This window comes from Myotis daubentonii, chromosome 2, assembly GCF_963259705.1.
Source record: "Myotis daubentonii chromosome 2, mMyoDau2.1, whole genome shotgun sequence".
NCBI lineage: Eukaryota > Metazoa > Chordata > Mammalia > Chiroptera > Vespertilionidae > Myotis > Myotis daubentonii.
The window spans coordinates 14196539-14209926 of NC_081841.1; the positions used below are offsets into that span (position 1 = coordinate 14196539).

At 49.8% G+C, this 13388-nt stretch overlaps 1 protein-coding gene across 2 annotated transcripts in view; it reads left to right on the forward strand.

The window, feature by feature from the left end:
- Window positions 1-13010, forward strand: part of NT5DC3 (5'-nucleotidase domain containing 3) — a 47149-nt gene extending 34139 nt beyond the window's left edge. The window contains exons 12-15 of one of the 2 annotated variants that reach the window (XM_059681819.1): window positions 2871-3011; window positions 5768-5832; window positions 8408-12447; window positions 12480-13010. In XM_059681819.1, coding sequence (XP_059537802.1) covers window positions 2871-3011; window positions 5768-5832; window positions 8408-8660 — 459 coding nt within the window. In that variant the 3' untranslated portion in view covers window positions 8661-12447; window positions 12480-13010. The remainder of the gene's footprint in view (window positions 1-2870; window positions 3012-5767; window positions 5833-8407; window positions 12448-12479) is intronic. The other variant, XM_059681818.1, reaches the window with a different exon arrangement.
- The last annotated feature ends 378 nt before the right edge of the window (window positions 13011-13388 follow it).

The following is a 13388-nucleotide window of genomic DNA, read 5'->3' on the forward strand; positions in this document are numbered from 1 at the left end:
TTCTTCACTGGGGGATAGACGTGTTAGTCCCACTTACTAAGGAATTTCCCTTTTGGTTAAGACCATTTTTATGCTTTCATAAAGTGAGGAGTAGGTCACATTTTTAATGCCTTATATTTTATAGAACAGGATGGATCAGTCATGAAAAAGACACATTTTTTGGGGGGGAAATGATGGAAGTTAGCAGTTGACTCAGTTTAATCAGAAAATCTTTCCATTTAAGTAATGGTAAGAAATAAATGCCAGTGCTCTTTTCTTTTCAATTTATCAATGCGTCAGAACCACACAACTGCAGCATAAAGGCTTGAGGCATCAGTCAGGGCTCCGTTGCCAGCCTGTCGCTTTGGATGCGTTAAAAACTCACTTTTCCCAGAAACAGCCCTTAAGTGAAAACGAGGCTTTTCATGCCATTGGAGTGACTAGAGGGGATTGCAGGCCTTGAATTATGCTTGAACCTGTAGTTGGAACAATATGTCATCGGAGCTAGACGGGTCGGTCCCAGAGCCTGTGTGTAGTGAAATCTCCCCAGGTGACTCCTGTGCACACCTTTGTCGTCCCGTCTGTCTATGGATAGAGGTCTAGTGGAAGGAACCATGGGCTCAGATTAGAAGACCGTAGTTTTTACCCCAGTTCTACTGTTTACTAGCTGTGTGACCTTGAACATTTCCCTCAAGCTCTGATGTCCTCATTTGTAAAAAGTGTGAAATAAGATAATGTATATAACAGTGCTTCATAAACTAGAAATATAAAGTGTCGCTATCAGGATGTCGGCACTCCCAGAATGTCTAGCCACGGGACGTGGCATCACCGTGGGTGCTTGCCTCTTGCTAGGTGGGGTCTTCGGCCTGATGAGATGCTGTGTACTGCCCTTAGGTCATGTGGTACGTGGCCCTGTGAAGTCAGTCAGTCTCTCTCTCTCTCTCTCTCTCTCTCTCTCTCTCTCTCTCTCTCTCTCTCACACACACACACACACACACACACACGTCTGGGTGTGGTCTTGTGGCATGAGCACCGCTGGGACCTTGTAAGAAATGCAGATTCTCAGCCTCGCCCCAGACCTACGGAGTTAGCAACTCTGGGGGGGCGCCTGGCCATCTGTGTTTTAACCAGCTTTCCACACTAGAATTTGCTATCGGGAGTGCTGACCTCAGAGTGAGTTAGGAAGGACCCCCTCCTCTTTGATTGTGGGAAGAGTTTGAGAGGGATTGATGCTAACTCCTCTTTCAGTGTTTGGTAGAATTCACCAGGGAAGCCATCTGGTTCTGGGCTTGGCTTGGTTGGAAGTGTTTGGACTACTAATCCAATCTCCTTACTAGTTAGAGGTCTGTCAGATTTCCCGTTGCCTAGTGATTCAGTCTTCGCAGGTGTGTGTCTCTAGGAATGTCCGTTCATCTAGGTCAGTGGTCCGCAAACTGCGGCTCGGCAAACTGTGGCTCGCGAGCCACATGCGGCTCTTTGGCCCCTTGAGTGTGGCTCTTCCACAAAATACCGGCTCTTCCACAAAATACCCACTTCTGCGCATGGGCCACGAAGTTTCAATCGTATTTTGTGGAAGAGCCACACCCAAGGGGCCAAAGAGCCGCATGTGGCTCGCGAGCCGCGGTTTGCTGACCATGGATCTAGGTTATCCAGAAGGTGATGGCATACAGGTTTTTAAACCTGTTTATTTCTGTAGCATCGGTATTAATGGCACCACTTAAATTTCTGATTTTACTAAGTTGAGTTCCTCTCTTTTTTCTTAGTTATGCTAAAGGTTTGTCAATTTTGTTGATCTTTTTGAAGAACCAACTCTTGGTTTTGTTGATTTTTTTTGTTTTGTCTTCTATTTCTGATGTAATCTTTATTCTTTCCTTCTGCTAACTTTTAGTTTACTTTTTCTAGCTCCCTAAGATACAAAGTTAGGTGATTTGAGGCCTTCTTTAGTGTCGGTGTTTATAGCTCTAGATCTCATCCTCCGCACGGCTTTTGCGGCACCTGTAGGTCTGGGTGTGTTGTGTTTGCATTTTGATTTGCCTCGAGGTATTTTCTAATCTCCCTTGTGATCTCTTCTTTGACCCATTAAGAGTGTTGCTCAGTTTCCACATAGCTGTGAATTTTCCAGTTCTTTCTTCTGCTGTTGAGTGCTTTTTTTTTTTTTTTTTTTTAACGATTTCAACCTTTTAAAATTTGTTAAGACCACTTGGCTTTGTGCATTTACTTGCTTATTTGTCAGTTGTATTTCCCATGAGGGCAGGGATGTGTCAGTTTTGTTTATTGTTTTATCCTCAGTTTGTAGAAATGGGCCTGGCAAATAGGACTTGATAAATATTTGCCAAATGAGAAAATGAATGACCTTTTAGTACAGCGATTGCGTATCTTAGATTTTCTGGGACATAACTGACATCAGGTCGCTTGGCCTATTGTCAGCTCACAGGGTTATAATATTGGAATGAAAACTGTGATCATGTGTGTGCATGTTGTGTGATCATTCCAAGTCTGATATTCCACGGTTCCCCATGACCCGCGAGGCCTGGCGCCCAGTGGGTGTTCCCTGCCGTCTGTGGATGAATAGTATCGTGGTCCATCCTCTTTCTGCCCCTGACCTAATGGTTGTTTTACAGGCCGTGGATAATGATTCCAGACCTGAGTGTCTGCAAGGGCTGTGACTTACAGCAGTTATTTCCAGAACAAATTTTCTTGGGGTGAAATGATCAAAGCCCTAGGCTAACTTGGGTTTAATGGCATGTAATTCATTGAATTCGGCTTGGTTAATAACTAACCATTACAATTAAAAAGTAATTCAATGAGTGCCTGTTGTGTCTGAGACAGGTCATGCAATGACTTAAAGTCCATTGAGATTAATGTTGACTCTCTGTGATCTTTGTGAGCAGGACTTGACCCTGAAGCATGGCTGGCGGACTGGTGCCATCATCCCAGAGTTACGGTCTGAGCTCAGAATCATGAACACGGAACAGTACATCCAGACCATGACCTGGCTGCAGACGCTGACCGGGTTACTGGAGCGAATGCAGGTTTGAGATTTCTTTCTCTCCTCCTTTTTCTGTAAGCCTGAAGTTAGTGCACTGGCCAGTGTTAGATATTCTCTATTTAATTGTGGTTACAAAGTATGAGGCATAAATCATCCTGCAGAATAATTACGGGGATTATTTTGCCCCTAAGAGTTTTGCCAATTTCCCTGAAGAGACCTTTCTCAACACCCCCAAAGCCATTTGGAGAAAAAGGCCTTCATTTACATTCTTCTGTCTGGAATTCCCATGGCCTCACTCCCACCGCAGCCCCTTAGGGAGATGTCCTGTGCGGGTGGGATTCAAGAGCCTCTGCCTTCATTTGGGTCTAGTCCTGCTTCTGCCATTAGCCTGCAGTGGTCTTCTCCGTCTGGGCCTCAGTTTCCCCTTCTGTAAAATGAAGGGTCCTGTGGAATGAACACTCAGGCTAGGCACCACAGCTTCCTGGAAAGTCTCCAAGCAAGAGTCAGGGCCCCTGGGTGCAGTCTCCACTTGCTTTTGAAGATAATACCTACAATTGGCTGGCTCACTAGAGAGCAGTGGTGGGTTTTTCTTCCCATAAGTCACATATTCAATTTTGTTGTTTTTTTGTGGTGATTTCCTGGCCTGTGAAGATGTCCCTCTGTGGCAGCTGTGACCCCTTTTCCAAGCTCATGAGGCACCTTGCTTTCTCGCTTGGTTCCGCTGACCAGGCCTTCAGCCCTCTCAGCGTGAGGGCCGACTCAGGATAAGGGGCACGGATGCCGCTCTCTTGGCTAACGCACTCGCAGCCTCTGCCCACGGCCTGCCAGCCCGCTTTGGAAATGGCCAGGGAACTGTCTTGCCTGGCCCAGCTGGCAGCCTGTGTGAGCTCAGGCAGAGCTGCGAGGGGTGGCAGACCAGGCCCGCACTCCAGGGTGCCCACACTGCAGAGCACGGGGCCCGCACTGCCTGGTCTTGCTTCCACGTGCTCTGGCTCCCTTGGTTCTCGACTCTTCTCTGACAAGGACTCGTTCTGTTTCCTGCCCGTGCTTGTCCGTGAGATGATTTTCTAAAAACAAAAGGCATCGATTCTGGGTTAATGTAGCCTCAAGTTTGTGCAAGGGTCATACAGTAATATGCATGTGTATGTATACATATGGGTATATATGCACAAGAGTACATGTGTATATATACATATATGTATATATATGCATGTGTATATACATATATATGTCTAAATTACTTGTGACACTCTACAGATTTTTTTATCTAGTCACATACATTGTAGAGTTTAAATTCTATAGTGAGTAATTTGTTAATTGAAATGTCCAAAGCTATTTAAACTATGCTCACAAAACCATCAACACCCCCAGAAGTGCCGGGCCAGCCGTCCGGTCTCCAGTGACACGGCCAGTGGTCATTCGGTGTAGCTGCTGCCTGCTGGTGTAGGCAGTGGTGTTGGGCAAGAAACCCAAATTGCAAGCTCAGGGTTTTATCTGAGTGGCAGAGACCCTGAGCGCATGCCTGTTGGCCAAGCTGGTGAGCTGGGCAGACGTGGTAAACAGAAGGGCCTTGGCTCCCACGTCAGAGGCAGATGGTTTGTTTGGTCTTTTCCTCCGGGCCCTGAGGCTGCCCCGTGACTGTGAAGGGCAGGGAGCCACCTGTCCCCTGCGGTCACACGCGCCTCTGATTCTGGCTGAGCCTTCTGTTCGGCCACGGGAGCCTCTCAGAGAGACTTGTGAGATTCCATTGTTTGATTGTGGGCAGTTGCCATGTTCTTGGTGCCTTTGCTCTTATTTCAGCCCAACCAGAGAATTCTCTGCTTTCCCATCTGGTTGAGGTGCTACACCTTTTTGCCTTTTACAAAAACATTTTTTCCCCTTAAACGTTTTAAATGATAATACAATATTAAGGAAGACAGTGTAAAACAAATTATAATTCTACTACCCTTGCATAAATTAAAATTTTTTTTGTTAATTTCTTAATATATGCACATACTTTCAGGTGCTTCCAATTAGTGGATGTACCTGTTCTTTCCACTTACCTGCCATTTTTATGTTGATGTATATGTATAATATATACATCATGTGATAGGTTAGTATGTATTAAGTATATGTTCCTATAGGTAACACATATGTGTAATGGCCCTGGCTGGTTTTGCTCAGTGTTTAGACCGTCAGCCTGCAGACTGAAGGGTCATGGGTTCAATTCCCAGTCAAGAGCATGTACCTCGGTTGCAGGCTGATCCCTGGCCCTGGTTGGGGTGCGTGCAGCAGGCAACCAATTGATGTGTCTCACATTGATGTTACTCTCTCTCCCCCTTCTCCTCTCCACTTTCTCTAAAAAACAAAACAAAACAAAACAAAACAAAAAACCATGGAAAAAATATCCTTGGGGGAGGATTAAAAAACAATATGTGTAATGGATACATTACATATATGTACAATATACACATATGTACAGTATACATATAGACTTTATGTAGTTACATATGCACATGTTTATACATAACCTTTAACAATACTTTATTATCTACTTTAATAGAGGCCGTGTTTAATATCTTCATAATATCCAGTTTCATTTGTTAAACCATGTTTCTGTTGTTGGACATTCAAAACTATTTTGGTAAAGCAGGGAGGGTTGCAACTGGGAAGTCTGAAATGTATTATTTCATGCAAGTGCCCATCTCTCAGACTTGAATAAAATTTGTTCACGAGGAAAGCTGCTCATTAAAAATTCTTATTACCTACTGAGTTTATTTGCATCCAGAACATTCTCAGTAATTGGCTTGTGTCCTGCAGGTGCACAGAGATGCGGAGTCCCAGCTGGTTTTGCAGGAGTGGAAAAGGGAGAGGAAGGAGATGAGGTAAGAGCACCCCGTCCTGAACATAGGGCGTCCGCCACCCTGACACGCACACCCCTGGCCCAGGCATACTTCCAGACGCCCTTTTTAGCTCCCAGGCATGACTGACCGCCTGTGGCCAGAGCCACCCACCCCTCTGCTGTCAGTGAGGGATGCATGACGGCTCCTTGAGGCAGCAGTGACCTCTGCACACCTCCTGCCCTTGCATTTGTTTGTTTCTTTTTTTAAAACCAAACAAACGTGCTCTTACGTCTCTCACCTAAAAAGACATGCCTATCTTGATTCCACATTCCCTGCCAGGCCCCATCCGATGTGAAGGCCAGGGGAGGAGGAGCCTGCCTTCCCACCTCCGCCTGCTTGGCTTTCCCATTTGGGCAGCCGGGGCCCACGTGTTGGTGATGCTGGCCGCACAGCGTGGCTCCCGGGACAGTGTTGGAGGCGGGCCCTGCACCACAGTGAATTCCTGGGGCCTGTCCAGCCCTGGTGCTCATCCGTAACCACGGCTGTTTCAGGAATGTGCCCGCACTCAGTGTGGTGGTGTTGACCGGTGAATGCCCGCCTGCTCCCCGAAAAGTTTGGCGGGTGTGCGTCTTAAGGGGGTGGTTATTCAAGTGGCCCCTGGACAGCTCTGCTTCCCTGAGAGGATGTGCTGTGTGGACACTGGTTACAGGATCACTTCTGCTCTTGTGCGTGGCTGCCCCTGCCCTGGGCGCAGCTGTCTCTAAGGCTGGAAGGCGCCCCTCCCTCAGGGCTACAGAGGCCTGGCTATACTGACTCATCCCTCTCAGGGTCTTGGCGTATTCGAATTTAATTATCACTCTAACTTTGGTGGGAAAATGTTGGGCGAGAGGGTGATGGGCAAGTTCTGTGATTTGATTCTGGGCCCCTCGTTCCCTGCACTCCAGGGACCTGATTATTAGATAAAGGAACCATTTCATCCGCCAGAGATTTTTGCTTTGATTTCGAGTTTCTAACAACTTTATATCTCAGTAAGATTTTAAAAATAGGTATATATTTTTATTGATTTCAGAGAGGAAGGGAAAAGGAGAGAGAGAAAGAAACATCAATGATGAGAGAGAATCATCGATCAGCTGCCTTCTGCACGCCCCCCGCCTGGAGCCTGCAACCAGGCAGATGCCCTTGATGGGATCGAGCCTGGGACCCCTCAGTCTGCAGGCCAACGCTCTTTCCACTGAGCCAAACTGGCTAGGGCTCATTGAGATTTTTTTAAGTAAAAGTTTAAATATTTATGTCACTCCACCCACAGACCTAGTTGAGTCAATTTTCTGCTTTTAGGTTATCAACCTCTGTCACCATTTGAGGACAGACCGCTATGACCAGCCAGTGGCCTTTATCACACCGTTGTGTAAATGATTATTATTATTTTTGCTGTTTCTGCAACTGATTAACAGTCGAATGGTATTTAGCCATTTTGCTGGAATATTCTGTGTCCGGGGGTCCCAGCCATCAGATAGTGTGCTTATTCTGTGAATGTGTGATGGGTGTTGACTTACACGCACATGCACATGTGTCCACCTGCAGGGGCTTAGAGCCTGGGGTGGGGCGAACAACCTTGCAAAATGCTTATCACCTAGCCAGTGGTCGGCAAACTCATTAGTCAACAGAGCCAAATATCAACAGTACAACGATTGAAATTTCTTTTGAGAGCCAAATTTTTTAAACTTAAACTGTATAGGTAGGTACATTGTTATTCACTTCATTAGGGTACTCCTGAGGCTTAGGAGGAGCCACACTCAAGGGGCCAAAGAGCCACATGTGGCTCGCGAGCCGCAGTTTGCCGACCACGGAGCTAGGCTTCCAGGAGGTAGTGAGGTGTTTGGAGCCGAGCAAGGGATGGTGGAGACTGACTTGCATCACTGCACAAAAATTCTTCATTTCCCAAGAATCAGAAGTACTTCAAAGTTTACAGTATGGTTTTCTTTTCTTTTCTTTTTCAGTCCTCACCCGAGGACATTTTTCCATTGATTTTTTTTTTTTTTTAGGGAGAGTGGAAGAGAGAGGGAAAGACAGAGAGAAACTTCGGTGTGAGAGAAACACATCGATTGGTTGCCTCCTGCATGCGCCCTGACCAGGGCCTGGGCTGGGAGAAGCCTGCAACCAAGGTATGTGTCCTTGACCGGAATCGAACCTGGGACCCTTTGGTCCGCAGGCTGACGCTCTATCCACTGAGCCAAACCAGCTAGAGCTATTTTTCTTACCTTACTCAGTTTTTGCTGTAAACTTGTAAAAAGGGGGGGTCTTGATCCCATTCTGTAGATGAGGGAATTTTGGAGACTGGAACATTCACATCTCTCTGTGTAGTTTTAGAAGCAGTTCCTGCTTTTCTCTTTCTGTCTGAGAGTGTGGTGTGTAGGTGTGGAGGGGCAGACACATGAACACTGGAGCCTCAAACAGTGCTCCTGGGGGGGTCCCAGGGGGAGGTGTGATCATCGTTTGGGTGGATGGGTGGACAGACGGTTTTCCTCCCAGATGAGCCCTATGAAACTGTTTTGGTTTCAATAACTTGAACCTTCTCTGAATCATTGTCCGCCGCACCCCCCTTTTCTTGCTCCTTCAGAGAAATGAACAAAAGTTTCTTCAACGCCCACTTTGGAAGCTTGTTCCGCACAGACCAGAACCCCACCTACTTCCTGAGGCGCCTGTCGCGGTTTGCCGACATCTACATGGCGTCCCTGAGCTGCCTGCTGAACTACGACGTCAGCCACACGTTCTACCCCAGGAGGACTCCGCTGCAGCACGAGCTTCCCGCCTGGGCGAACGGGCCCCCCACCTGCAGGCTGCCCCTCCTGCAGGCGGCCCAGGCCAAGTAGCCGTGCCCTCCTGTGGACAAGGCCAGAAACAGCCCCGGCCCCGACCCGGGGGACACCACGGGCTGGCCTTGTGTGGATAGGAGTGTTGCTTTTGGAAAAGACACAGAATCGCCTCTTGATATAATTTATTTCGGACCTTCTGGAGGATGCTCCCCAGGTGGTTGAGACGGAAGCCAGTGCGTACCGGTCCCGCCTTCCTGCTCTCCTCGGGCTGAGTGGCAGGCTTCACGGGAACTGATCAGTCCTCTCGTTGACCGAGGTGCTGCTACTGGTGTCGGCTTTCCTGGGCCCGGGGAGACTTCCTGATGCTGCCTCCGTATTCCAGCAGCGGAAACTCCTGCCTCCTCCCTGGGAAACAGGGAGCGTTCATGGTGCATCGGAATGAAGGGCGCCGTGGTGTGCAGCGACACTGCTCCCAGAAAGCGGACGGTGCAGTGAGCTCTGTAGCAGCATAACACGCAGTGAGCGGCGGAGATGACCCCCAAACAGCGGGACCCCCCAGCCGTTTGGTCCCAGGGCTTGGGCGTTCCGGTGCATCAGTGGGAAGAAAAGAGAAAGAGCAAGGGAAGGTCCCAGTCCTTCGCCCTGGATGGTCCTCAGTCTCGCTTCCTGTGCCCCACCCCATCCTGGGGAAGGACGGGCGCCACAGGTGATGGGGGGGCTCGCTCCTTTCCCCGGAGAAGGAGAGAGGGCGCCTGGTCACATGTCCAGCTGGCAGAACAGCCTGTGGGATAAGGCTGTGAGCAACAAGCGCTCAGAGCCAACGCTTGGGGGTGGGTCCCCTGAAAATGCCACCCGACTGTTGGTTTGATGTGCTCATTGGAGGACAGAAAAACAAAACAAAAAAAACAAAGTCCTTGCAGTGAAATGCCGTTCCCCTCCCTGGGTTGTGTGGCTAAAATGTAGGCATTATCAGAAGCCATCCCTTCCTGGAGGCAACAGACAGGCTGCCTCCCCCCGGATTATCGGGGAAGTGGGAGCGGTGGCCTCACCGCCTGGCTGGCTCCACCCTCTGCTCCCCTTAGCTTTCTTCCTTTCCTGCCGCACGCGTGCGTGCGTGTGTTTGTTTGTGTGTGTATGTGTGTGTGTGTGTGTGTGTGTGTGCTATTGTGGGACTTGGGGGGGGGGCGTTCTTTAGGCGCCTGTATTTAAGGTGGGAGAGCATAAAGGGCATTGAAACTAAGAGAAAGGGGGTTGGAAATGACTTAGGTAACTGAGTATTTCTCACGTCTTTCTAAGGACAATGCACGTGACAGACGTTTTAAACTTGATGCCTGGCAGGTGCAGGGAGGGGCTTGCGGAGAGTGTTGCTAACTGAGCATTTTTATGGCAATGAGTGGCTTGGCATGCCACAGCTCCCTGCCAGAATGCAGGGAGTGAAGGCGCTCTGGAGTGTGCTTGGCAATGCTGCTTGCGATTTTCCTGGGCATTTCCGTGTATTTATGATAGCGACGGTGACCCTGTAGACCCAGGAGGCCTGTCAGTTAAGGCCCCTTTTTTCCGGTTAGATTTTATCATAAACACAGTGGTCTCTTTCTTTTGGGGGGTGGGGTAGGCCTTTTGTTTACTGTTTGTTAGCTCCCAGGTGCTTTTAGCATCAGAGTTGACTGGCATTTGGGGGTGCAGGTGGAGGCCCGGAGCTGCTCGTGTGGGGGCCTCGAAGGGCATGCTGGTGCTTTCGGCTTCACTTCGGGGAAGCCGGGTGAGGAAGTAGTTATTACTGTTTTTAAAAATCTCTTAGTGTTTATCCAATCAGGTGTTCATTGGATGTCTCCTAGTGCCAGTCACAGGGTGTTTGTTTACTCAAGAATGAAGTAGACTTGTTTTAAATCCTGCTTTCATGGATGTCTAGGTTGGGTGAGCCGAGCCTCAGGGGAGACACACATTTTCTGGGTATGAATTATGAGTGTCACAATTGATTACCAATTAAGGTTTCGGTCTGTGGGGCATCAAACATGGCCGTGCTGAGATCTGCCACGTGGCGGAGGCCTGGCATCTGTCTCAGCAGGGCCCCCGAGCATGTGCCTGGCAGACCTGGGCACTCCCAGGCCAGCAGCAGGGGTAGGCCAGCCGTCGCCACGTGAAGGACCGGGGCAGCCTCCTGGTCTGCGCTCAGCTGTTGTCATGACGCAGCCGGGCCTGGGCACACCGCACGGGGTTCTGTCCTTTCCATTTTGTTCTCTGGGGCTCACACTGGTGAAAGCCTGTTGGTCCAAGGGAAGTGAGTCTGCTTTCCACCCTTCAAAAGTAGCAATTTGGAAAGCGAACAGAATAAAATTAGCTTGCACCTTTAAACAATATTCTCACGTGCAGCATGGGTTAGACTGATTTTCTAAGAATGATGTGCACAAAAGTCATAGTCCAGGGGCAGCCCATGCCAGCTGAACGCGGGCGCATGGAACCGCAGCAGGTCGCCCTGGCGGGGCCCTGGCGGGGACCTGCAGTTGCTTTTCCAGAGTTGCTTCTATAAGGAAACCAAGCTTTTAAAGTATTTTAGGAGTTTGGCTCAGAGCTCCCACTTTCCTCCTAACATAGTGTGTCTGTCTGTCTGTCTGTCTGTCTGTCTGTCTCTCTCTCTCTCTCATGCTCTTCAGCTTCATCTCCTGCGGTGGCCATTAGTGCTGGGAACATAAACCACCTGTTACTGACTCGGGCTGTCTCTGAGTAAATTACTAGTTTTTGCTTTGACTGCATCGGCCCTCTTCCTTATTGCGGAGGAGAAATGGAAAGTAATCTTTCCTCCTCCTAATTTAGCTTTGGATGAACTAAATGGCTTTTCCTCTCTCTTCCTCCCCAAAGGCCCTTGACAGTCGAGAGCCGTGCTCAGTATCGCATTGAGCTCCACTGTGCCCAGCGCTCCTTTGCTGCGAAAGACCCACTGGGGGGCCCTCGTCTAGAATGCTCTGAGGCTGGCCAGAGGCAGCGGCCCTTGATTGCCCTATTCACCTACTGGGGAGCCTGTGTTTTGCCCTCTTACCAGTTTCCTTGTGTCCTGATTTCCTTCTTTTCTCCTTTATTTTCCTTAGCGTTTGGGAGCCTAGCTCCAAGGCCAGCTAACCTCTAACACCCTAGTGCAGTGGTCGGCAAACCGCGGCCCCTTGAGTGCGGCTCTTCCACAAAATACCACATGCGGGCGCGCACGTACAGTGCGATTGAAACTTCGTGGCCACACTCAAGGGGCCAAAGAGCCGCATGTGGCTCGAGAGCCGCAGTTTGCTGACCACTGCCCTAGGGCAGTGGTTCTCAACCTTGGCTGCACATTAGAATCACCTGGGAATCTTTTTAAAATCCTGATGTCTGGGCCTTGTCCTCCGGAAATTCTGTTTCTTTGTTACTAATGTTGTGGCCCCACCCCATAACAAAGAAACAGAATTTCCGGAGGACGAGGCCCAGACATCAGGATTTTAAAAAGATTCCCAGGTGATTCTATGTGCAGCCGAGGTTGAGAACCACTGCCCTAGTGGGTTAAGGGAAGGAAAGGGAGTGAAGGTTCGTTGATGCGGGTCAGCTTTGCGGGCCATTTCTGTTGCCGTTACTCCAGGAATGGACACAGCTCTGTCCTATTACAACGTGGCTTATAAAATCAGCTGCCGGCTGCCTTGGCCCTCGGGCCGTAGTTCCCAAGCCCTGCTCCAACTCGGAAAGCGTGCAGACGAACAGCCCGGTAGTGGAACAGGCAGCAGGGACGTGCGCCCCGTTCCCCTAGGAGCTGGCGAGGGCATATTTACTTCTGTGGCCAGTGGTGACATACCGTGTTCCCAGCACTCGGCCTCGTGGTGTGTAACAGGTATAGTACATGCCTGGGGTGAAGTTTCTGAGCTGCCGGTCGGGCACGAGCGCTAGTTGAATGTACCTCTTCTTGCAGTGGTTTGTGACTGTGCTTGTCTTGGGGGATGGCATGGCTTCCCACGTAGCCCTTCAGGACCGAGTCCCCCCACCGCTGGGTGTAAAGCAGCTGTCGGCCCTGCTGAGAAGCCCTGTCTCAGGTGGGCGAGGTCACACCCCTCCTCTGAGCAGCTCCTTCCTTCACCTCCCTCCCCTCCCCGGGGGTGGACCCCAGAGCACACCCTGTAAACTCCCTGCACGTGAATCTCCGTCTGCTTCCGGGGAGCCCGCCCACAGCAGCCCTCTGCACTCTCCCAGCACTGTGGCTTGCACCTGACGTCGGAAACTGTTTTCTAATCATGTAGTAGAATGACTAATTGTGCCTGTACGATAGCAGGCACAGCAAATGCAAACTAGGTTCACCTACTATTTATTCTGAATGTGTATTTGCTATTTATTCTGAATGTTGATTTTATGTTACCAGATACTGAATTTATTGCCAAATAAAAAGAATTGTATCATCCAGTTTATTGCAAGTCGTCGGTTTTTGTGTGCTTAAGTTAGTGGCTGGTAGCATCAGCGGGTGCTACCAGCCCTGATTGCCCCTCAGGGCTTCACCTCCCCCTGATCCTGAGGGGTGATTGGGCCTGCAGCTGCCTCTCGCACCCACTGCTGGCGACAGCCCCACTCACACCCAGTGCTGGTGTCAGAGCTGCCGCTCGCATCCACTGCTGGCGCCAGAGCTGCTGCTTGCACCTGCTGACAGCACCAGTCCTGCTCGCGCCCGCTACTGGCACCGGCACCGGCCCTAATCGCTCTGCGCCATCAGTGGGTGTGAGCAGGGTCGGCACCGTCATCGCATGGGAGCTGCAGCGGCAGGGGGAGTGGGGCTGCAGGCAGAGA